The sequence below is a fragment of the Ursus maritimus genome, unplaced genomic scaffold, assembly GCF_017311325.1.
Source record: "Ursus maritimus isolate PB19 unplaced genomic scaffold, ASM1731132v1 scaffold_17, whole genome shotgun sequence".
NCBI classification, from domain to species: Eukaryota; Metazoa; Chordata; class Mammalia; order Carnivora; family Ursidae; genus Ursus; species Ursus maritimus.
In genome coordinates, this window is record NW_024424119.1 from 18,835,506 (window position 1) to 18,862,115 (window position 26,610).

At 36.2% G+C, this 26,610-nt stretch overlaps 1 protein-coding gene across 4 annotated transcripts; it reads right to left on the minus strand.

The window, feature by feature from the left end:
• Window positions 1-2,820: 2,820 nt before the first annotated feature.
• On the minus strand, window positions 2,821-26,586 carry C9orf72 (C9orf72-SMCR8 complex subunit). Of its 4 annotated transcripts, XM_008695090.2 has the most exons (13): window positions 26,333-26,586; window positions 24,994-25,206; window positions 24,053-24,247; window positions 20,777-21,264; window positions 19,607-19,666; window positions 16,003-16,098; window positions 15,188-15,252; window positions 12,981-13,053; window positions 10,985-11,101; window positions 8,606-8,841; window positions 6,101-6,158; window positions 4,722-4,831; window positions 2,821-4,609 (listed from the first exon to the last, which is right to left on the minus strand). In XM_008695090.2, exons 4-13 carry the CDS (start codon window positions 21,218-21,220, stop codon window positions 4,423-4,425), a joined length of 1,446 nt encoding a protein of 481 aa, XP_008693312.1. In that variant the 5' UTR covers window positions 21,221-21,264; window positions 24,053-24,247; window positions 24,994-25,206; window positions 26,333-26,586; the 3' UTR covers window positions 2,821-4,422. The 4 variants fall into 4 exon arrangements, with proteins under 4 accessions (XP_008693312.1, XP_040487427.1, XP_040487426.1 ...); XM_040631493.1 differs by lacking the exon at window positions 24,994-25,206; XM_040631492.1 differs by lacking the exons at window positions 24,994-25,206; window positions 26,333-26,586 and adding an exon at window positions 26,161-26,218.
• Window positions 26,587-26,610: the final 24 nt, after the last annotated feature.

Here is a 26,610-nt window from a genome sequence, read left to right on the forward strand (position 1 = left end):
TCTCCCACTCCCCCTGCTTGTGTTCCCTCTCTCGCTGGCTGTCTCTGTCAAATAAATAAATAAAAGCTTTAAAAAAAAAAATTGGGTTGTCTTAATAAGTAGGAGTTTTTAAATTCTGGATACAAGATCTATGTCAGATCTATGCACTGTATATATCTTCTGCAACATAGCTTGTCTGAGTTTCACTATTCATAAAAATCATCCCACAACATTGATAACCTCCCTTTCTCTTTTCCAATCCACTTACCCTTGTCCCTCAAACACGATTAAGAAATCATCTAATCCGGGGCGCCTGGGTGGCATAGCGGTTAAGCGTCTGCCTTCGGCTCAGGGTGTGATCCCGGCGTTATGGGATCGAGCCCCACATCAGGCTCCTCCACTACGAGCCTGCTTCTTCCTCTCCCACTCCCCCTGCTTGTGTTCCCTCTCTCGCTGGCTGTCTCTATCTCTGTCAAATAAATAAATAAAATCTTTAAAAAAAAAAAAAGAAATAATCTAATCCTTTACAAGTGCTAGTTTCCAAGTAGTAATTCCATTGTGATCAGAGAACATTCTTTGCATGACTGAATCCTTTTAATTTATTGAGATTTGTTTAATAGCCTAGAATATGGTCTTTGTATGTGTTCCCTGTGCTCTTGAAAAGAATGTGTGAGCTACTGTGGAGTACTGCTGTGTTCTATAAATGTCACACCAAGTTGGTTGAAAGTCTTGTTTATCCTTGCTGATTTGGATGTAGATTTTTTCCTCTAAAATCCTTCATTAAAATTGAGTCTATGCACAATCTAGCTCTAATATTTGTCTTCTTGTTCTGTGAAGTTGAGAGAGGAATCTTCAGATCTCCAATTGTAGATTTGTCTACTTCTCCTTAGTTCTTGCTTTGTGTATTTTGAAACCGTTACTAGGTAAATAAGCACTTAGGGATATGTCCTCTTGCTGAACTGACCCCCTTAGCATTACAAAATGATCTTTATCCCTGGTAATATTTTTTGCTCTGAAATCTGCTTTTCTGATACTAACATAGTCATTCCTGCTCTCATTCATAGTGTTGGTATGGTGTATCTTTCCCCATCCTTTTCATCTGTTTGTCCTTTATTCTTGAGATGTGTCTTGTTGGTAGCATATAGTTGGGTCTTGTTTTTTTATCCAATAGGACACTTTTTATCTTTTGATTTAGAATATTTACACTTAAATCCCTTTAAAAGATAATTAAGTAAAAATCAAAACAATAAAGTATGGAGCTTATAGCATATGTAGAAGTAAAATGTGAGGCCACAATAGCACAAAGGTGAGAAGGGAGAAATGGAAGTATACTATTATAAAGTCCTTCAACTATATGGCGAGTAGTAGATCACTTGAATGCAGACCGAGAAGGTAAAGATGTATATATAGTATAGTACAGATCTTTATATACATCCATGTGTGTGTGTGTGTATAGTTGACTAAACTAGCAATCACTGAAAAACAGTTACAATAAACGAACAAGAGATAAAATGGAATAATAAAAAATACCCAACACAAAAGAAAACAGAAAAAGGAAAAAAATGCCCTAAAGAACAAATAGAAAACAATTAGCAAGATGACAGATTTAACCTAAACCATATCAATAATAACATTAAATGTAAATGTTCTAAAATACCCTGATTAAAAGGTAGTGATTTTCAGATTGGATAAAAAAGGAGGTATGAAGCTCTGTTGAGGCAGTGATGTAAGCACCTTAGACAGTCTCATTAAACCCTCTTTTAACAATCATGAGGTATCATCATGCCCTCATTTCAAATATTTAAAACATGAGCCTCAGGTTAAGTAACTTCTCCAAGCAACCCAGCAGGAAATCACACTTGGGCACTGCACAGGACTAGTAGGCCGATTGTACTTGCTTCCTTCCCTTCATTTCAACACCACGGAGTACCTACTACATGGAGGAACTGTACTAGGTGCTGTGCTGCATGGCAACTATCATACTTTCTGGGATGAAATCCAACTTAAGTAGCTGAGTGACCATGGGCTGCACATTATATGTCTTTAAGCTTTAGTTTCCTCATTTGTAAAGTGGAAATAATAATACTGGCCTCATTGTGTCGTGTGGTGTTGGACTGAGAAAGCCCAGTGGGCTATGTATTAATTGGCGGTACTTTAGGCTACACCCTGCAGATGATAGGAGAAACGTCAACTGTGCAATTCCACTTCAAAACCGAACAGTGTTACATAAGAGTAACAATCACTACCCTCCTGTTTAACCTGCAGCATTACAGAAACAGACCACAGGAATCACTGTCTCACTTTTACTTTACAGCATTATATGAAGTTTTGGTTTCTTCTTTAAGAATCTTAGCATGCGATGAATCAGTCTTCTTTTAAAGAAACCTTTCAACTCAACTATTAGATTAATGGATTACATTTTTTTTTCCTGGGGTAAAAATGGCAATCTTATTTGTTTTCCAGATTATAAGGTTTAAATTCCTTGTACTTTCATTTTGGACACTTATACTGGATACCTGGAAGAAATAACTTCAGCCTAGGTTATAATAATATTTTATAACAGAAATTTAGAAAAATCACCCAAGCGTTAGCTTACATTTGAAATACTAATACATAAATTTAAAAATCAAATTGCAATCCTATGAGTTAAGCATTATGTTAAAAAAACAAAAAACAACCAGCATTATAAAGAAAAGATTCCAAGCATTATAAAGAACCTTGAAATACATTTTCTTTCAAAAAACGAAAACAAGTAAAAGAAGTTTTGGATGCAACGCAGACTGTCAGTCTTTCATTATCATAACACTGCTTTTCTAAACAAATGATTGCTAAGAGACAAAATTTCGGAGATATTTTATTCAAAATTCTCCATCTAGGAGAAAAGATATGTAACAATGTTTACACATGCTTTAATAACTTATTTCACTGTACAACTTGCATTTTATATCACAGTACAATAAACCAGCAAAAGAAAATAATCGGTCAGTACTTTTTAATAATCTCACATAGAAAGCACTGAGTAAGGAGTACAACGAAGTGCTAGCTGTAAATTCTTTCATGACTAAGCCACAGAGCGCCAGTCATCCAGTACCATCTGTGTCTATAAATCAAGATGTCTATACCTTTCTGATTAGTGATGTGAAAGGCAATTAGGACATTTCAGAAAAGAACATGTTGGTTTTGGTTCAATTTGATGAGCAACAGAAGAGGGGCTCTGTCACTTTTATCCCTTTCTTATAAATATTTTTCCCTTTTGTGTAACTTCCACAGTTTTAAATAAAAATATTTTTGATGCTTGTATATACTATGATGTCAAAACTGTTCTAGCACAGAATTATATTAATCAGTTATTTTAGAGCTAGCAAAACGGTCCAAACACATTAAGGAAACAAAAGAAATTGAGTACTTCATTTTGCCAAAGTAGCACCTAGTAAAATAGCACATCAGTAAAGTTTCCCCTGCTTTCCTCACATGATGCAGGCAAAGAGACCTGCCAACAACTTCAAATATATGGGCAGAAATATAAGAAGGAAAAGGACAAGATACTACTATTCTCTGTTCCTGAAAAAAGATCTTACTAGTTAGTATATTCTTATTGCATTTTATAATCTTGGGAGTCACAAGTGCCAAATCAGGATGAGAATCTACAAGAGGAAAACAAGATAAAAATGACTGACTAGTGTAATCTGAACTTCTTCCAAGTCATTATATTTCTCAAAAAAAAAAAAAAAAAAAAAAAAGGCACAGGAGGTACACATTTCAATTTGGCTCAAAAATAATAAAAATTAACTTAAATAGTTGGCAATAACTACTAAAACATAAAATCCAATTTCCTCTATTTTCTTTGACAGAGCTCAACAAACAAATACACAAACACCCTGACTATGGTTTGCCATAATCGGGACTACACAGATTGCATGACATTTTGACACAGATTGAACCCTAAGGACTACTAAGTCTATAAAGTAGGATCTAATAATTACTTTGAATTAAACATCTGCTTGATCAATATACTCTTTCTAAAACTTAACCTCTGTTCAAGGAACACCAAGAGATGAAAAGTCAACTAGTATTATATCTGTGAAAACTAACTCAGATTTCACTTTGATACATGTAAACCATGAACTGTAAGTTTCAAAAAACAGTAGTTGTGGTCAAGTTTATATTCTACTATTTTATCTTTAAAAGATAGCAGTAATATTTACTATAATTGTAAACCTAAGATTGTATCCCAAGATAGCACATCTGGGAAAAGATGCATCCATTGTAACGATGCACCTGTCATCCCCTTACAGACTTGTGACAACTGTAGTGTAACTAACTTTAACTGCTTTGCCAAGTAGGACGCTGGGGCATGACCCGAGGGAGTGATGTTTCCCACACCGCCGAGCTACTTTAGCAGCAATCATGACTGTGACGAAATATACTTAACAAGTTACACATTTAAAAAGTCATTAGAACATCTCGTTCTTGTACACTAGTGTAGAAAGGTCTTCCAAAGATAAAGGAGTGCAGGCCTGGTTTAATTTTCTCAGCTAGAGCCATTATTATGTTAAGGTCGCCCTCTGCTGTTAAATCAAGGTCTATCTTCAGGTTCCGTAGAGATTTAAAGGGCTTTTTCCCCTTCTGCCTATAAATAATGAAGATAAAAAATTTATATATATAAAAATATAGAAAATATCCAAAAGGAACAAAAAGAAACGCAATTCACAAAGGTTTTTATTCCATGTGGTTTTACTTACGTATCATCTTCTATATATTTTATTAGCGTCAAGGCTTTTCTGTGAAGGACGAGGAGAAACTGTGCAAGGAAAGTACTCCTGAGAGATAAACCAGGTTTCAAATGAAAGACCTACAGGAAAATGAAGCATTTTAATAAATAATTTACTCCAATTCTTCTTATACAGCATGTTTCCATCACAGCGTTGAGAATGCCTGGCAGATAACACACATTAGAGCAGTTCTTCACAACCCTTCGCCCTGATGCCCCTAACAGACAGGAAGTAGAGTCTAGAGCAATCACGTTTTTCTGAAGTCTTCTATTTTATCCTTGAAAATGAACTCAAATTTTGCATTCTACCTCAGATTACATCCCTATTTACTTTATTATTAAGAATCATGATGTAGGGGCACCTGGGTGGCTCAGTGGTTAAGTGGCTTCCTTCTTTGGCTTGGGTCAAGATCCCAGGGTCCTGGGATGGAGTCCCATGTCGGGGGGTGCCCTGCTCAGCAGGGAGTCTGCTTCTCCCTCTCCCTCTATCCCTCCCCTGGCTTGTGCGTGCTCTCTCTCTCAAATAAACAAAAACAAAACAAAACAAAAAGGTCATGATGTAATTTACTTCCATTTGTATTTTCTGCCCACATCTCCAAACAAAATTGAAGCTCCCAGAAGTTGAGTCATGCTTACAGAGTATGGATTTGAGATATTCTTCTCTCTCTACTGTTGGGGGGGGGGGTGAGGGTACATGTGTAGTGGTAGAATGATTTTATTCAGCTCGAGAAGCATGGAATTAATTGCATGACTATGAATTATCCTTGAACTATGCAGTAAGTCACAGACCACATAGACCTGGATCTAAAATTTTGAGGTCCTAATAAGGACCTCATTATTTCAAAGCTACCTCTACGATACTGTTCCCTGGCCTGGTCCCCAGAATATTATGACAAAGCTGTTATATTAAGAAATAAGTCCCATATAACCTATAATTTTCTTCAAATGTTAACTAAGTAGATATTTTTCAAAAGAATGAGACAATAAAGATGTTATTATTTCAGTAGAAGTATACTAAGTTTTAAAGACATTTTGGCTCAATGAAGGCAAATAAAAAATATTCTCCCTTCCCCAAAAGAGTTATAGGTTAGTGGTTGGAATTAAAACATTAATTATTTGGGACATATTGCACCTTTCATTGTTAATATATAGGCTATACCCATTAACAATTCAAAAGAAACACCATGTAGACACTTCAGAAAGATCTGAGACATTACGAAAAGATAATGACTTAAAAAAATAATGACTTAATTCTATGATGTCACATATATAGCACAGGCAATGCAGTATACATTGAAAAAGAAAACATATCATATCATTCATTTTGAGAATCTCAGGTTTAACATTTACCTGATCCAGGAAGGCTTTTACTAGAGTGTCTCTGTGTAAGACATCTTGAAAAATATTCCTATGAAGAAAACAGTCCAAATGTTGAAATGGCTACTTTCCAAAATCCCTCGCTCTAGCCAATACATTAAATTCTTAGAAATGGAATATTATATATAATAAAAATTATATTTGTAGATAAAAATGTATATTCATTTTAACTCAAGGATACATCTGTGTATTACTGGAGTTTGTCAAGCCACTATGTTAATTATTTTTCTCTTAAAGATATAAACAGTCCCAAGAAGGGCATGTAGGTCCCTATCAATCTATTTTTGTATCTTCACTTTATAAAAAAATGTTGAGAGCCTTCGAGAATTAATAAATATGATTACCAGTTCCTGCCATCTCAAAAAAAAAAAAAAAAAAAAAAAAAACAGCAAGAAAAATAAACACATACCAACACCACCAAAACCCTAAAACAAAATAATAGGTTAACTTTATGTTACAGTAACTTGTAATAAGCTGTTTAGGAAGAAAAAGGTAAAAGGGTAAATGCTAAGAAATACTCAAGTGGGATTAAGGAACATCTTGACCACTGAGTTGCATCAACAAACATATCCCCAGGCAAGTAACATGAACCAACTACTTAGGAAAGTGTTACCTACCTTGGTAATGATCAGAATAAGAAGTAAAGACATAATACACATTAGAGATAATGTATACCTAGCACACCATAAGGTAAGCAATTTGTTACTGAAAATGGTAGGGATCATCACTGAACTGACAAGAAAAGCAAACAAAGGGGGGTGTGTGCATAGAGAAATAGGAAAGTACCTAAAATTTCCTACTGTAGGAGATGGGTGTACCAAGTTACGGAAGAAGGAAACTCGGAAGGAAAAAAAAAGTCAGCACTGCATGATTACTAGCTGGCAGCACTCCTTTTCACTGACTGTCTCTGTCATAGGTGAATCAGATGAAGCAAAGTGTTAAAAAAGGATATTTCCAGTGACTCATTTTTCATGTAGTGGCAGTGAGTGACATTATTTTTAAAAATTAAAAATATCCTAAAAATAAATAATATTGCTTAAAGAAAACTAAAAAGTAAAATGTATCTGTAATATGTAAAAGTTAATATACAATCTAATGGTAGAATATTATTTTTGGACAATTTCATGTTCAGAAAATTTACTTAGGAGTTGTCAATAAATTTTAAAAATTCAGGAAGTTATTTTTTATCATCAGTAAAATAACACTAGCTGGCTAATCAAAATTTGTCCAATCAGTGAAGCAATCAAACATAACTGGCTAAAATGAGTAAGAAATGTTAAAAGCATAGATACCTCCTCTAAAAAAACACAAATAAAATTACTAGATGGTAAATCCATTCTAAAGTTCACTAAATTCCCCCAAAAAGACCTCTGAAGTAACCAAAAAAAGGGGAGAAAATACTACACACTTCAGGAAAGAAGAAAATACCTGAAAGCACGGATTTACTTATAATTAACTTAGAATTCCTACACATGTACCACAATTACCAATACTTGAATTTTGACTAATTCATTTTCTAAACCAATTTCCTTAAAACTTTCTATGGAACCCACAAAAACAGTGGACAACTGGAAACAAATGGGTCCTAATGATGCCTTCTTTCTGGACTTAGAGACACATGAGGCTGGGGATCCCTCGGACATGGTGCTCCTTTTCTATGCTTTCAGTCAACATATTCTGTGTGACTATTGGTGCCCCCACATGTCCGCTGCCTCAGCTCCAAATGTTTCTCAGAAATACAGGACAGGGTTGCTTCCTCCAATTTTACTGCTGCTTTACACACTCAAACATGGATTATCACAGTTAATATATATTGGGCACATTATATGTGCCGGGCACTCTAAACTGATTTAAAGGGAACCATCCTAGTATACTGCGTTTCTTCTCCTGAAGAGAAGTTAAGTATTTTCTTGGGGTTTTATAATTCGGATTTATCACTTTTTCCCCCCTAATTGGGTCCATTTTCAACATTTTATCATTACTTTTTGTCTTATAATTTACTGATCAGAAAATCACAATATAAAATGCAAATAAAAGAATGCTCTATAAATGTATTTTCACAGTTCTGCTGTATTTTATATTCACATATCAAGAAAATAAAAGACTGAGAATTACATCTTTGGTTTAGTTAATAGGCCTTTTAATGACTCTTACACACTAGACTGTAGGCAATGTAAGGATTGGGTCTCTTTATTAGAGAGCTCAACCTTATTAGCACATATTACTGTGCCTAGGGCCTCAATGTATATTTGTTAAGTAAATATCTGAATACTTACTTTTAGGGACTAATCTAACCTATACAGAATTATATTAAGAAAAACAGACAGGTAAGAAAAAAAAGGCATGATTAACTAAATTATTTCTTCAAGCACAATTCTCTTAGTAATATTTCCTTCCTTTCAAACACAGGCTTGTTTTGTTTTTACTCATAAAAGATACAATTTCACAACACTGTTTAACTGTAATATCATTACATACAAATCTGGAGTGAAGCTTTCGTCTGTACAGATGATAGTATCCTGAGCCATGTCTTCTTCTGAAGTGGCTCTCCAGAATGCTGTCAGCTCGGATCTCATGTATCTACGCTGATTATAAATATGTTCGTGACATGGTGGCATCTGCTTGACAGTATTTACGTCCACGTCTATGTGGGTGGTGGGATAGGGAGCATACATGACTTGCCGGAAGGGGAGCACAAAGCTTCCAGTTGAATCCTATCATAATGAAAAGAAGAGGCCAAAAGATATGAAGAATTATTTTTTGATTAGAAAAATTGGCTTTCACAAATCCATCTCTAGAAGTTTATCCTAGGAAATCAGTCATGATCGTGTGCAAAGTTTTAGTGTGGTGTGCACTACAGCACTGGTTTAAATAGTAAAACACTAGAAAATACGCTAAGCAGCCAGAAAGGAAGTGATTAAAGAAATAAAAATGGTTTTTTGTTTAGCTGCTAAAAATTAATTTGCTGAAGTTTATGTGTTGATATGGGAAGATCTTCATTATATATTGTGGGAAATGGAGGTTAAAATATGTGGAAGGGGCAGGGAGCTATGTCAAAGATACATACATAAGGATAAAAGGTGACAAAGATATCTGCCAAATATTAATAGTGGCTATTCATTGGACTATGAGATTATGGGGAACTTTTTATTTTCTTCTTGATTATTCACATGTTCTTTTAAATCTCAATGAATAGGTATTTTTATAAGTAAAAAATGTACTTCTTTCCAGATATTGTCAATTGGGTAGTTAAATGCCACGTAAGAAGTATCTACTGTGTATGAAGCATTGTGGTATAGGTTATGAATACAGTACAGAGGCTACTTTCAATTTTTTACTCTTATAATGCTATAATAAACACTTATATAAGTAAATCTTTCTACTTATATAATTGTTTCCCTAGATGAATTTCCAGAAGTAGAGATAGTAGGTTAAGTCTCTGAACATTTTTAAGGCTCCTGACGTATAATGGCAAAGTATTTTCTGAAAGGCTTAACAATTTATACGTGTACGGAAAACTGTTAACAAATATTTTTTCATTAAATTATGGTTTCAAGTTTTCCTCTATGCATCTGGTATAGGTCCTTTTCAGGGATCAAATTACATAATTAAATGAGAGGGTGTTGAGGAAATAAAAGTACTAAGTACCTTATTATGTCTGATAAAAAGAAATTCTAATTTTCATATTTGTGCAACTCAAACTGGAAATGAGTTTCCCTTAAGTACTTTCTGTATTTAAATACTATTCTGAACTCAGAGCACGCACACTATTAAAAATGCAAAAGCTGAATACAATTTTTATTTGCAACAGTTTTTAATATATTTTCTTTCATTTTGCTATGCCTAGATTCTTAAGAAAGCATTCACTGTGAGAGAATCACATGACCGTTAAGAAATCTACTTTCTCATATCTTTGACTATAACTGAACTATCAATGAGAGATTTAGTAAAGTAGTAAATTTAGTAAAGTAACTGCCTTCCCTGTAATTATTGAAAATAATTGCTAATTTACATTTATCTGCTTTGCTTCTTGAAAAGTGGACTCAATTAGTCAGAGAAAGACAAATAGCATATGATTTTACCCATACCTGGAATTTAAGAAACAAAATAAACACACAAAAACACCCAGACAAACCTAAAAACAGACTCTTAACTACAGAGAACAAACTGATGGTTATTAGAGGGGAGGTGTGGGGGGATGCGTAAGACCGGGAGTGAGGATTAAAGAGTACACTAATCATGATGAGCACTGAGTAATGTACAGAGTTGCTGGATCGCTGTATTGTACACCTGACACTAATATAATGCTGCATGCTAAGTATACCGGAATTAAAAAAATTAAAAAAATTAAAAAAAAAGAAAAGAAAAGCAGACTCAAGTAAATAAAAGAAAATACAATTTAAAAATACATATACGTGAATATATATATGAATTGTTCAAATTCTATATACACTTTTTGAAGACAGGAAGCAGTTTAAAATTTTCTTTCAATAAATGAATACAGGACATGAACAAAAAGTGCTAATGAAAATTCAAATTCTTTTCAGTTAAAAAAAAAAAGTACCCATTTTAGATGTGCAACTTTATTCAAGCACATACTAAAAAACAAATAATCCTGAGGTCAGACAGGTAGCTATAGGAAACAGCTATAGGAAACTAAAGAGAAACATACAAAAAGATACTCTATGATGCTTCATTCATACTAACTATAAATCCGTAAGACATATACTCTATGCTCAGCTCCTTGGCATATAAACATGAGATGTATTACATGCTAATACTCAAAATATATTTAATAAACAGTGCCAAAAATGATTTTAAAAAGTTGCTTTCACTTGTGATAAATGGAAACTATACCTTTAGCAGGCCTTGTACAAAGAGCCCTGACTCATATTTAAATGATGATTCTGCTTCACATAATCTGGAACATTTTCTCTCTGCTGGAGTCAGAAAAAGGCATAATGTTCTCACTATCTGTAAAAGAAAATATTTTAGCATTAAAATAGGAAATTAAAGCCCACTGGTTTGCTTATGAAAGAAATCTGAATAGAAACTTTAATCATTATTGGCGATGAAGTACATCCTGAGAAGAAAGTATTCCTTAATCACCTTCAGGAGTCCATGGGACATCACAGTTGTTGCTCAAAATAGGAATTCTGTGGTCAAGTAAGTTTGGGAAATGCTGGCAAATGTACTGTATGATATTTCAAAACTTTTAGTGTTTGAATAGAATATGCACACTTTATTCAACATATTTGACCATGGAACCCTTATTTCACTAAGAACCGATGACTTAATTATTGATTATATCTCCACCCAGCAACAACTATTTTTCAAATAAGTGAACAATTCTGGACAAAAAACTAAATGCAATTAAATTATGCAGAATTATGGCTTCTGTTGAATAATGAAATTCCATTATAATGAATATTAGGAATGTCCAAATCCTTCAATAGAATGAGAATTAATTCTATCAAATTTGATTTAAACTAGGCAAGCCATTGGTTGAGGCTTGGAAATCTATGATTCTAACAGGATTTGATCTATAGCTCTATTAGGAAAAGTAAAAAGCCATGTAAGTATGTTGGAATTCAGACTATGTTCAGACAGTTTTTACATTAAAGTAGTGGCTTTCAATATAGAGTGATGGCAACCTTTTTCATATTAAAAAAATAAAGAAAGCAATTATGCCAGAAGAGAATGTGGGATGAAAAAAGTTTTAAAAACAGAGAGCCCCAACCACAGAGACTTCTTCTTCCAAAAAGCTACTGGGAAATCCTTCTGTGAAATCCGAAGGCTCTGGGTGACACAGATGGAAACCTACCTTCTTGGGCTAACAAATATAATAATACATTGCTAGATCAATATAGTAAGAGGCACAAACCTCTCATAAATGGATGTATGAAAAATAGAATTTTGGTAAATTAAGGGTCAGGCAAGCATATAGGGTAGCTTATTAGAGAAAAAAAATTACAAATATATTTGCAAAGGAAATAATCATTCCTAACATAGCTCCTGTGTAAAACATAAAAAGAAAAATCAGGTTTGCTTAAATTGATAGATATGTGCAACTTATCTCTTTGTAATTAACAGTCAGTGAAGAAAAGTGCAAAATTCCTTAGTTTTTGCCTAATGCTTAACTCTTTATTAATTCATGTAGCACTGAAGGAAGTGGTCATAAATGTTACTGAATAAAACATAACTTCCACTGACCACTCAATAGCAACGGGTCCCTAAAAAAAACAGATTCAGGAGGAAAAGCCAAGATAAGAAATCAAGATGAAAGACCAGATGGAATTAGTATCAAAAGTACATGGTTATTGGGGCGCCTGGATGGCTCAGTTGTTTAAGCGTCTGCCTTAGGCTCAGGTCAGATCCTGGGATCCAGCCCTGCCTCCAGCTCCCTGCTCATTGGGAGAGTTTGCTTCTCTCTCCCTCTGCCCCTCCCCCTGCTTGTGCTCGCTCTCACACTCCCTCTCTCAAATGAATAAGTAAAATCTTAAAAAAAAAATGCATGGTTATTATCCTCATATTTATCAAAGTGACATCAGAAAACAGAAGACAAATATTTTTTAAAAAATACCTTATTTTAAGAAATTCTCAAAACCATTTATACAATACTGAGAACTATATAATATTTATGAGTTATTAAAATGAAACAGATAAATGATTTCCTATTTAAGCAGTTTACTTCAACTTATTTTTGTCACGGGGTGTCACACAGTAATTTGGCCAGATTCTGTTACCTCCTTATTATTACATGGTCTTGACTGCAACCTAACTTTTAAATTACAATCCACGATATGTTAGCAGCATTAAGTCAGATTATTTGCTCGATTATAAAATAAATTACCTTATTTACTTTTTCTGCACTGCTACCTACTACGACAGAACAGCCACAGGTCTGCAAGTGTGAGCTGATGGCACTGCAAGGTGAAGAAAAAAGATGAAGAAAAACACTGCGAGTAAAACAATGTCACAAACTAAAACAAAAAAGGGCAGGTGAACTTCAAACAACTTAAGACTAGCTTTACATGACGAACGCCAAAGCTACAAGAAAAATGCTGTCTCTTATCTCCTGTAGTAGTTCACACTTTCTCAGGCCTTTCACAGATTCTCCCTCTGAACTTAAAATCCAGTTAGTAAAATATCACCATTTTATAATGAAAGAAACTGAGATGTAGAGAGGTTAAGTGATTTATTTAAAATCAAATGGGATTAAAAATAATGATATGAATGGCTGACATAAGCAGAATCAGCACTAAGGTGCTGAGTCAAGCTATGTAAGGCTTCTAGGTTAAAAACACTCATGCCTCTGAGATTCTCTGAGGAAAAGACCATGGACATAAAAAGCAAATACTTTATCCTTTCACTTCTCATTGAAAAAAAAAACAACAAAATTTCACCATAATCTGCAATCCTAAAGAAACACTAAGGTAGAAGATGAGATTATACCTGCAGAGAAAGCACTTAGTATAGGGACTGACTCATAGGCACCTGATAAAGTTTGGCTGTTATTATTGTTACTACATTTTCCTTTAAAGAAACAGAAATAGAAAATGTCAGCTATTACATGCTTATATGTTCTGGGCACTGTTTTATGTGCTTAATATGATTTATCTCACTCAATTCTTACAACGAATCATATGAAGTAGGTACTATCATTTTTCTTATTTTACAGATGAGGAAATGGGGGCACAGACACTTCAGGTATTTTGCCCAGGTTCACACAGCAATAACTCAGGAAGTCAGGTTTTGGAGCCCACACTCTTAAGTACTAAAATCTGCTGAAAGATGGAAACAATCAGTAAAAATACAAATAATTTTCTTTTCTAGGTCTCAATAGCTTAAGTCCATCCAAATGAAACTGAATTTGTAAGGGTTCTATGATATTGTGATTGTAAGAAATATATATTTGGTCTTCATCCACAGTTCCTGGCTCAGTTTCCAAAACCCTTGGAATTTCCTAAGTATAGAAAATTAGATGTCTTTTGTTATGTTAATAAGGTAACATTTGGAAAGCATCTAAGGATGGGGGCTGATTGCCAACGGAGCCAACCAGTGATAAGGGTTAGAACTTTCAGTCCCTCCCTCTGACCCCCGGGGAGGGGGCAGGGGCGAGGGGCTGTAGGTTATTCCAACTGCCAATGATTTAATCAATCATGCCTTCGTTATGAAGCCTCCATAAAAACCCAAAAGGAAGGAGTCTGGAGAGCTTCTGTGTTAGTGAACATGTGGAGATTTGGGGAGAGTGGTATGCTTAAAAACAGTATGGAAGCCCTTCACCCTTTCCCCTGGCCTTGTCCTATGCATCTCTTCCATCTGGATGTTCATCTGTATCTTAGATTCTATCCTTTATAATAACCAAGTAAATGTTTCTTTGAGTTCTGTGAGCCGCTCTAAAAAAATTAATGGAACCCAAGGAGGGGGTTGTAGGAACCTGATTTATAGCCAATTGGTAAGAAGTCCAGGTAACAACCTGGACTTGTTAGTGGTCCCTGAAGTCCAAGGAGGGGGTGGCTGGGACGTCCAATCTGTGACCAGTCAGACTGGTGTCTGGGGGGTAGGGGAGACGCAGTCTTGTGGGACTGAACCCTTAATCTATGGAATCTGACACTCTCTCCAGGCAGAGTGTGCCAGAACTTAATTAAATTGTAGGACACCCAATTGGTATCTAGAGCATTGCTTGTTGGTGTGGGGAACCCCCCCCCCCAACACTGGAAATGGGTCTAAGAACCTCCTTCAGTTCTTAGTTTCAGTTTTAATGAGAAGTAAAATAAGAAACCAGAACCAAACAAGAGACCAAGATTTCTTGCCAGGGCACTATGGAAATTTGGCTTCTTTAAATATTAAAAAGAGTAACAACAAATATATCACAGACATGTAATAAACGAAAAAATAACACAAAGCTAAGTAATAGTTTAAATATGCAACATTGTTCCTAGAATAATTTGGGTAGCTAGTCTCTTATTATTTTCATCCTTCCAAATCGTGTCATAGGCGAGCCTAAGATTTCTATCTGCTTTATCCATCTCTTATAAAAAGAAACAAAATTCTTACTTGAGAAGAAAGCCTTCATGACAACTGTCACCAATATCATCATCATTGAGAACTGTATCAGCTATCTAAAACACACCACAAAAAAAAAAGTTATTCTGGCTATAATATAGCATTGAAATAACACTCTTAAATACACAACTTTTCTGAAGTCTAGGTACAATATGACACATTGCCCTCATTTCTAAGCATCACCAATCCCAATAAAACCACCTCTCTGCACTTCTATAAACTTTCAGAAGAACAAATGTGAAAACCGGTCAGGCAGGTTAAGCAACAATTCTGACACAAACAACTTCCTCTTCTGAGCTGTCAGAATCAGTAGACAAATCTTAATGACAAAGTCAGAAAGAAACAAGAATAGTTTCCTGAAGATTTCTCTACACATGCAGAATGTGTGATTCAAAATGACTGACAAATGATTAAGAAAACAAGATTAGTGAATGTAAATAAACTCGTGTTAATCACCACTGATTGGTATACTGCTTTGTTACAGAAAGTATGGCATTAAATACTGATGCTTCTATAAGGTCTGGAATTCTCCTACTTCTAAGAAATACAAAAGTGGTGAAATAAACTAACTAAATGTAATTCTGTCACAACTATCACTGACCAAAAAAGCCTCTGTTTGGCTATGAAACTCAGGTTTTATGTGTGTTTGTTAAAGTGGCTAATACTTCATATGAATACTATATATGACAAAAAAATGCATACTACTAAAATTAGAATACTATTAATATACAGAAGAGTGATATAACTCAAGGGAAGTGATAAGAGGGTACCATTATTCCTACTTAATAACACAAGTAATAACTTACATCTATTTCTTCAGGAACGCTGTGTGATTTCATAGATGAAAGCAGTTCCATTACAGGAATTACTTCGCCAGTAAGCATTGGAATAATACTCTGACCCTGCACCAAAAAGCAAAATGAAGTGAAGAAAATCACACAATGAAGGTATCCCTGGCTTTCTGAAAGTTCGAGTTACACCACTTTGCTTTCATGAAAGACCTACATTAGTACCCGTTTTCAGTAACCAAAAGCAATCTGAAGAGGATTTCTACTCTTAAAAAAAGTGTAAAGCTAAAACAGTGCTGAGCATTTGTTTTGAATGAGCCATTACAGGAGGCGGCACATAGCCTGAGTGCAAGAGTGGCCTGGACAAGCTCCTGCCCCGGGAACTCCACTCGGCATCTCAGCATCAAGCCACCTTAGCTTTGGACTGTGTCTGTGAGAATCTGTGCTTTAGCTCCATTTATTTTGTGCATCCTTTAGTAGGATGTGTTCTAAGGTATCAGAGATGCCTAAGAGGCATTATTTTTTGGGTCTGGGAACACTCAAAAACTTTTCCATATAAATTAATGCTAACTGCTTCTTTATGGCCATTTCAGTGTATAAAAGGTTTTATAGGAATGCTTCACTTCTGGATGGGGGAAAAACCTGTATAAGATAAACGGGGCAATAAAAAAATAAGAACTGAAAGCAAAGAATGATCCTTTGATAGAAATACCTGATAACTTGTTAAAACACAACCCCAAACATGTCTACTACTCCAAAACGTTTCTAAAGGATGTACATCCTATTTAAAACTAATTTTAATTCTTCCAGGAATGATTTTCTTTAGTCAGAGTGGAATCATTGGCTTATCATTTACCAATTCATGCAATAATTAAATTACCATGCCAAATTTAGAAAGATTTCCTTTGATATTTATTTGAGATATGAAAACCCCTTGTTAATTAAAGGTCACTGATGCATTTTATACTTAAAAACAAGGAAAACCAACCAAAAAAGGCTTAGAAGTAGTCAGCAAATGACTCAGTAGTAAAGCTGGGGTCAATACTCAATCTGTGCATTTACAGTAAGGTTTAGTACACAAATGCAAATCAAAACCATCACATATATTTTAAGAATCAATAAAACAGGTATCAAAACGTAATTTTGAAATTTGTAGTTTCTAGAATGAAACTGAAAACTCAATATAGAACATCATAAATATAGCGTGTCTCAAAGATGGGTGATTTCTCACTTATTCATTACCATCACACCTGCCCCCCAATTTTTGAACCATCCTGAATATGTAAACTTTTAGAGAGAGATGAAATTGTCACGTATCTGTTAGTTTTTAGCTAAACATGTTTTTAAAAATCACACATTAAGGGACGTCCGGGTGGCTCGGTTGGTTAAACATCTGCCTTTGGCTCAGGTCATGATCCCAGGGTACTGGGATGGAGCCCCACATCAGGTTCTTTGCTCAGCAGGGAGCCTGTTTCTACCTCTGCTTGCAGCTCTCCCTGCTTGTACTCGCCCTCTCTCAATGGCAAATAAATAAAATCTTTATAGTTTTTTCCATCACTCATCTCTCATGAAACTATTTTATTCAAACTTTTTACATGTGTCTTTAAATCTCAGTCATTCCTAGAGTCATTTTTTGAGTGACTATACCCAGTTTTTCAGAAACTTGGAATTTAAATGTGATGCTGTCTGTGGAAATTTTATGCTAAGTTACAAACCTCCTTGCATCTTATAGGTTTTATTATTTTAAAAGATTCATCCTGTAGTAACCTCCAAACATAACCACTCACTGTTTCTGCTTTTTAAAAGAATTTTTAGAATGCTTGTTTACAATTACAATCAACACATGCAATTCAACAAGAATAATGACTAGCTCTAAAGTGATTTCCTTGTAAAGTGATTTTATCAGATGATAGCTATAAGCATCCAAAACTTGCACTGAAGTCAGTGATTGATTCCAGACTAATGTGTCATCCCTAAATAGTATTTATTTGTTCAAAATAAAGTCATTTTAAGCACATGATGTGAGATCTGCAAGGATTCAATTATCAGGCAGCTTTTTTGCAGAAAGGATAACTATAGGAAAATACCTTCCCTTAGGTTTAGGCATACATATAGTGCCATAAACTGTTTCTCAGATATTTATTGTAACTAAATGCATATCCTCATCAAAGCTTAACAAAAGAAATCCTATAAGACTGAACACAGAAGAAACTCAAAAGAAAATCCCTCAAGTTTCTTTCCTCCTGTGACTTCTCTAACTTGAACTTCTTAGCAGGAGAATGTTTCCCCTTTAAAAACCTCTAGTTTGTCTAAATATACAGAAGGAAGAGGATAACATTTTCAAAAAAAGCCCTAAAAACAGAAATAAAACTTCAAAGTTAATAGTGGTAAATTTTTCAAGTACAGGTTTCTGGTTTGAAAAAAAAAAAAATCCCAGGAAAAGCAGAATTTTATTGGGTCTTAAATTTCTTTGTCTTGAGTAACTCTACTAACTACTCCGTAACTAGTAGGTACATTCAGAGGTTGGTAAAAGTCCTTTCAATGTTTGGCACTCTGTTTATTGACCAATAAGTAAAGGCCAGTCTTCTCTGGATAAAGGGAAACATTTTCTTGTGTTAGATCTTTCCCCAGTATTACCTCCTCTGGCCTGGAAAGTTATTTACAAAAATACAGATACAATAACAATTTTGTAAAGGAAGTCATTTTATAGGGTTTTGTATTTTCCTGGTTTAAGTCCTGTATATTCATAAATTTTTAGAAAAGTTATTGTTTAAAGTACTATTTTGTCTTAGGCACGCTAAAGGAGAACCAGAGTAAAGACAACCCAGTCATCCTTAGACTGGAGTTCAACACAAGGAACACTGAGGGTGGCCAGAGGCAATGGGAGTAAAGCAAAGAACCCTTTCTCCATTGGAGAGTCCCCTTCAGAAGATCTCTGCCCTGCACTGAAATGGTTTGCATTTAACTTCCACAAGGGAAACCAGATCCATGCAATCATGCATCTCAAACGCTGTGGTGCCTGTGCCCTGAGGATATTCAAAGCCATGGGATAACCTTGGCATGTTTCCCTAGACTTCATATAACCAGAAGCCTGATCAGAAAGGTGAAGAATATCACTGGCAAATTGGAACATCAAATAATAGAAAATAAAATATAAATTACATGAGTTTTAAAAATACAGCATGAGACTTCAAATAAATATTATGCTTAGAACTAAGCCTATATCTCCAGATATTCTAGAGGAGTGCACTCACTTCCCTCCTGTTATTACTACTTTTGGGGAAATGTTGAAGAAGCAAGGCCGTAAAGAAAATCTCACATAAAACTTAAAATTTTTACTAAGAACGAGTTATTCAAAACTTACTCTGTGCAAACAGAAAAAAAAAAGTTGCAAAATTGCTATTATTCTTCACTTATTTAACTCTTCAGGTCTAAGATACGGAAATTTTCATCCAGTTTATTCCATATATTTCCATAAAGACTCTGTTCGTTTTCACACCCACTCTGTCGAAATAGTATGGTACGGCTTCAAGGCCTTAAGAAAAGTAGTCCTCAGCCTTACACAGATGCGTGTCGTGTCATGAGCTTGCTGGTGTCGGACAGTATGCAGTCTGTATCTTACCTGATCTTCCATTCTTTCTGTGCCTTCTAAGACTATTTTCTGCACATTTTCTTGCCTTTCCTGAGCAACAGAGGATTCATTAAAATTAAAAAAACAAAACATTTTGATATTTGTTTATTTTTCACATAACAGTTAAATGGCAGGCATGTTGTGTAATTCAGTTCATGGGAAAACTACTTTCCACATTAGGGCAGAAAAAAAAGGGAGGGGGCAGGAAATCAATCCAACAAGGCCATTCTCTTATAAGCAATACAAAATAAAATAAAAACACCCTTTTCTCTGCAGTTAAAAAAAAAAAAAGATAACTTATCAGAAATCTGCATAGACAAAGGAAACTAATGGTTTGTACTTTTCAAATTAAGTAAGATCAAGTTATATGTATCTGGGGCTTCCTGATTTTAAATGATTTTCATAAACATTTAAAATAAGAAAACACACAATGCAAACATAGTAAAACACTCTTCTTTTCAAAGATACTATTTCTCCTTACTATCTGGTAAAAGCCTTAAAAAATTAATAACGCTTTAACAGACTTCCAAATTAGTATCAAAACTGTAAAGCAGAAAGGAAAGTTAAATTTGTTCTTCAGGTCTGCCAAAAGTATATGAAAATATAAATATCACTAAATATTAAACTATAGGATTTAGGGGACAACAGTAATTTCCTCTGGTTCAATCTGCAAAATTAAAAGGGACATCTCCTAGAAACCATTTGGTGCATCCTCCTCATTTTACAAATTTCAGAACTTGGCAAAGAAGTTAAAGAGACCAAAGGCTACATGGCCAACTGCTTATGAAACACTTGTGTTGAACTGCTTGTACCTACGCACAGTATTAAGTGAAAAACAGAGTCATGCAATGCAAAAAGAGAAAAGGTTTTACAGTTAAAGGTTCCCAAGACAAACCTAGACTCTAATGCTTACTACGATCTTCTCAATTTCTCTAAGCTTTAGCTTTTACTTGCCACACAGAACTCTCACTTCCCAACTTCAAGAGTTATTATGAAGATCACTGACATCAGACTACTAGAACTATCTAATACGGCAGATGTGAATAACAGCTACTGTTTGAAGTTAACTGCATATAATTTCTAAAAATTAGATATAAATGTATCAGAAGATAAACTTTTAATGGCTAGTTAACATGATTAATAAGCTCAAAAACCACTCACCTTGTGCATCCATATCCTTCCCTTCCTGATAATGTGTGTTAATCTATCAACACACACTCTATGAAGTGGGAGGTAGAAGCTAAGTTCTGTCTGTGGAAGTATAATTGATAGACCATATGTGCTCCTATCTCCATTCCAGTTTCCATCAAAGATTAATGAAACAATAATTACTCCTTTTTCAGATAAGACAAAAAACTTCACATCTATAGCCCCACTCTCTGCATTTCGGAGGATTTCTCCATTTAAGGTGTGGTTGGCAAGAAAAGTTATTTCTCCATCGCTGAGAAGTAGCTGTTCTGTCTTTGGAGCCCAAATATGTCTGACTCGAGGACCAAGAATATTGTCCCAGTAAGCAAAGGTAGCTGCTAATAAAGGCGATTCACCACTTAGAGCAATCTCTGTCTTGGCAACAGCTGGAGATGGCGGTGGACAGAGATTCGACATCACTGCATCCCAACTACCACATTATCCAAATACTCCAGGGATATCTAAACAATAACATACAAAACCAATGATTAGGTTCAGCAATTTTAAGGTCATACATCAGAAATTCAAATGACTTAGGCCTATGTGGCTTTCCCTTCTTCAGTCAAAAAAGATTTGGAAGCACATCCCCTACTAGGATAGACATTTGATTAGCATGGCAGGTGTGCATTAAATGCTTGCTAATATGATGACAATCTTCTGATACATAGTAACTTGTCACCTATATTCAGGGAATACACTTAGAAATCCAAAATAATGACCTAAAAAAAGGGTCTTTGAACATTAATATGAAATATCATATACTAAAGCTCATAGAATAGATCCTCACTGTTCCCAAACATCCAGCCTACATGTAATTCTAATCATTGGATATTTGGTTCCTAAATCATAGCAACAAAGAGGAGCAAATTGGAAAGGTAGGGCTCAGCTAGAGACCACCAAACTTGTTGTGGGTTGAACTGTGTTCTGTCCACCCCCCAACGAAATATATGTTCAAGTCCTAACCCTTTGTATTTATGAATGTGACTTTATTTGAAAATAGGTATATTCAAATTAAGATGGGGTCATACTGGATTAGGGTGGACCCTAATCCAGTGATCGGTGTCCTTATGAAAGATTTAGAGACACATGGACAAAAAGGAAACAAGGCTATGTAAAGGCAGAGGTAGGAACTAGAACGTTGTGACTACAAGCCAAGGAAAGCCAAAGACTGCTGGTAACTACCATGAGGCAAGGAAGACTCTTCCCTAGAGCTATCAGAGAGGAGCATGTATAAGCATAGACACCTTATTCTGGACTTCTAGCTTCCAAAACGGTGAGAGAATAAATTTCTGTTGTTTTACCCAGTTTGTGGTACTTTGTTATGGCAGTCCTAGGAAACTAGTAAGGACACCTGTCAGTAGAAACATCTTAAAGCTGTTAAAAGGGAAGAAAAAAAAAAAAAAAAGAAAAAGAGAAGAAAAAAGAAAAAAAAAGAGAAAGAAAAGACAGACAGAAGATTGCAAAAACACGATAAGCTGGAACCATAACAAAAAATGAGCACACAGTACTATTATTCTCAATAAGGTCTCTGGGTTTCAGGGCACTAAAACCCAATACTGGTGTTTAAAATAACACTGAAACATCAAGACAAAGATAAATATATTTAATATGCTACTTAAATTTAAGAAAGCAGCGCAGCAGTACACTGAGTTCATTTTAAAGAGTTCTATACTAAATGGCTAAACTAAAAAAGCTTCAGTTATACAGAACATGTAAAGAACAAGTGACTGTATGGATACTGGTCAAGCCTTTCACTCTGCTGAGAAAACAGACACAGAGAAAAGCTAACTGCCGAAGGTCACAGAGTCAGGCAAGAATCAAGGTCTCTTACATATCTTAAACCACTGAAATCTAACACTCTAAAGGTACATACTCTCTGTGATATTTGTGTAAAATGAATCATTCTTGCCTAATATTAAAATTGAAGGACACCTGGCTAGCTCAGTCGGTGAAGCATGTGATTCTTGATCTTGGGGTTGTGGGTTCGAGCCCCATGTTGGGTGTAGAGCTTACTTAAAAATAAAATCTTTAAGAAAAAATTGAATACGTGTATTGAAAGACCTAAAGTGAAAAGAACTGTAACAGGGGCGCCTGGGTGGCACAGCGATTAAGCGTCTGCCTTCAGCTCAGGGCGTGATCCCAGCGTTATGGGATCGAGCCCCACATCAGGCTCTTCCGCTATGAGCCTGCTTCTTCCTCTCCCACTCCCCCGCTTGTGTCCCCTCTCTCGCTGGCTGTCTCTATCTCTGTCGAATAAATAAATAAAATCTTAAAAAAAAAAAAAAAAAGAACCATAACAATTACATTTAAGCAAGTCTAAAATTGTGGAATCTATTCATCATAATGATAAAGGATAGCAATTAATAGGTGAATTATGATATACCTATCTTTGCCTATAGGATTGCTTTGGGAGGCAACATTTGATCTATAACTACAATTCATTTACTTTAAGAATTTTATCTACATCTTGTCAATAGAGTTCAGAGACTGCTGAAAAGCAGTGGCTTCTATTTTTAGAGTATTAGATGAGCATTTTTATCACACATGTCAAGAATAGGTATATAGAACTTGGCAAAACACTTCATAGTATGCGCGTGTTGAAATGATTTAACATAAAGGCAGTTAACGTATGTATGTTTTAGTTCATTCAGTAATTCATTTAGGGAATATTTACTTTTAATGTGTTGTAGTAACTTAATAGTCTTAAAAGACTATACTGAACTGTCTAGCTTATTTAAAATATCTACTGTTCTGGATAAAATTTGAACCTTTTACAATGATAGAAAACAGGAATGTAAATTTAAATTCAAACTGTAATGATGCTATTGTGATCATTAATAACAAACTGGGGGCCAAGGAGATGAGTTAACACACAGCCACAAAACTGTATCGTAACATTTTCCTTTTGTTCTTCCTTTTTGGATAAAAAAGGTGAATAATCGTAAGAACAATATTTTAACTCAAACATTTCATCATTACGCTGAAAATAAAAGCATTTCCTAAAACCGAACCGAGCCCCAGAGCAAAATCTGGTTGGATTATGGGAAAATTTTTACCTGACTGTGAAAATTAAACTATTACAGACATTAATTACATTTATACTCATTGCTATTATCATTAGAAAGAAAACAAAAGACAAGAATCATGTTGAATTGTTTAGCTTAAAATCCTGCCAAAATTAATAATTTTGAGAAATGAAATGTGACAGAGAAGTATAATTAAGAGAGCTGTAAAAATAACTTTACTAACACTTAAAGTCATCATCTTTGGTGAGGAAATTCCATATACATAAATATGGCTGAAAAAAATCAGGTCAAAACCAATAGCCTTTTATCTATATGTCTACATGTAGTTGGCTACTCCAGAAGGTTATCAAACATTAGCCGTAAGAGTCTTTTGAGGGAAGCCAGGATCCAAATTGGGTGACACGGTGGCTTTCCACTCCTGTAAACAAAGAATAGGGTTCATGAGGATGTACCCAATATACTTCTTGAAAATAATCCAACATTTGCAGACATAAAGATTATATTAATTACCGTCTGTTAAAACTGTTAGCAGAGTAGTAGGTTCTAAGCTTTGCTTTTTCTTAAACCTTTGCTAAAAACCAGCCATCTCTTCTCCCATTGGTATTTAGAAAGTTGATTGGTCCACTGCTGTTGTAAACCAGAATTCTACCATCATAATGCTTACACTTCTTGTAACCATGCTTTCTGTTTATTTTCTCCCAGCCCTAAAAGCAGCAGGGTCGTAAGCCAGTCCACGTTCCAAAAACAGACACTGCCCAGGCCAGCTTTAATGACAGTGAACTGTTAACAACAGTTAACAGACTGTTTGCGACACTTTCTAAATTTTTATCAGGCAAGATTTGCAGATGAAATTTTTATCACTGTCAGGCTATCTCACAGATCCAAGTTTCTCACATAATAGGCAGACTAACCCACACTACTCCTTAGAACTACTTAATTAACATAGAGCCCAAGGGCAGGCTTGAAAGATAGGAGTTCTCATTGTTTTTTGTTTTTACTTTTTTCTCCGAAAGCAAATTTTGGACTGCTAACAGAGCCAAATAAAGAGACTATTTTATCAACTTTATAAAGAAAGAAAAATCTTTAACACCTATGTAACTTTCCTGGAGCAGGTTAGTGCTGGCTTTTTGCATAATAAGCAATGTGGTCTAGAATTTCTCTCACTTTTGTTTTGGAGGTATCAAGAGTAGTCAATCATGAGGCGACTTCCAACTAATTCAGGGCTTTCCCAGAGTAGCAGGGTTTGGCTGAGGTGCTGGCCAAATGTATCTGTGTCACATAACACCATCATATTCCAAGTATTCTGATTCCATATTATTAATCTTCCATATATTCTCACTTCCGTAAGGTTCCCGTTATGTTCAAGTTTTCTAAAGTCTGATAAAGACGGTATCAAACAGCATTTTTCAAAATAAAAGTACAGATTAAATGTAATGCCAGACGTGTTGGGTCCCCTTTCTTTTCATCACAGATGAGGGATGGGAACAGTTTGTATCGGAATTTATCCACCGGCCACAACCACTGTTACTTTTCTAAGGCCCAGCAATCTCCATTGTTTCTGAAAGGGTCATTCCTCTTGGGCAAGTAAGTGCATGACCTCCCTCTGTCTCCTGAATACAGTAGCCTGGTGGAGTAGGGAGTGACTCAGATGCCATGTGGGCATATTAGACATGTAATCAGTGCACTTCTTTCTACAGCAGATACTATCAATCAAGTGATGCTCAAGTCATAATGGTCACTTCCTTTAAGTAAGTCTGCGTAACCTCGGAGCTGTGAAGCAAGCAAGTCATGACCCACAGCACAACCCAGTCTAGAATTGCTCCTCAAATTTACAGGAAATCAGCAATTTGTAGAAACTTGTATTAAATTGTGTAGCCATGTGGTATCTCCCCCGTGCCATTCCACCCTGCTTCATCTCGTCTCCGACCCGGCCTTGGGGTTCACCGCGCACCACCCGCCCTGTGGCCTTCCCCAGAGCCAGGCCTCTCTGTGCTCGAGCCGCTTTCCCTCGAACCCCGCGGCGCGGGTCGTCCGACGAGTCCGTCTGGGTCTCACACCTGGTCCCCGGAAGCGGCCGGCTCGTGGACTGCGGGAGGAAAAGCGGGTCAGAGGCCCGGTCCCCAGCCCCTGGTCTCCGTGCCGCCGCTGCTGGGAAGCCGGGGGCCCGGATGGAGGCAACTCTACTAGTCACCAGCTGGAAAACCCGATGTCGGGTTTCGGTCTGGTAGGACGAGCCGAGCCCTGGGGAGAGCTGCTGCCACCGCCGCCGCCCTCGCGCGGTCCCTATACCCCGACCCCAAACAGTCGCCGGCCAGCCGGCTTCTCACTCACCCACTCGCCACCGCTTGCGACTCAGCCGCCGCGGGCGCAGGGACCGCAACCGCAGCCCGGCCACCGCCCCGCCCCTCCCCTAGCCCCGCCCCTCCCCTAGCCCCGCCCCCGGTCCCAGCCCCTCGCGCGCGTCCGGACCCCGAGCTCGCTTCACGCCGTGGTTGTTTCTCACCTGGTGCTCTTCTTCTGGGTAAATTTTACCCAATCTTTCGCCCATCACCTTCAACGAATACAATGAGAGCAAGGGGAGGGGAGAAAGGGTGAGGAAAACAAAAGCACACACCTCCTAAGAACACGCCTCCTGCTCTCTCTGGACCCCGCCTCCGAAGGGAAGCAACCGGGCAGCAGTGATGGTTGACGCGTCAAGCGCCATCTTTCACGTGGGCGGAAGAAGTTGCTCCTTAATTTTCGTTGCCTCGTGGGACACCGTAGGTACGTTTTGGAGTTTTC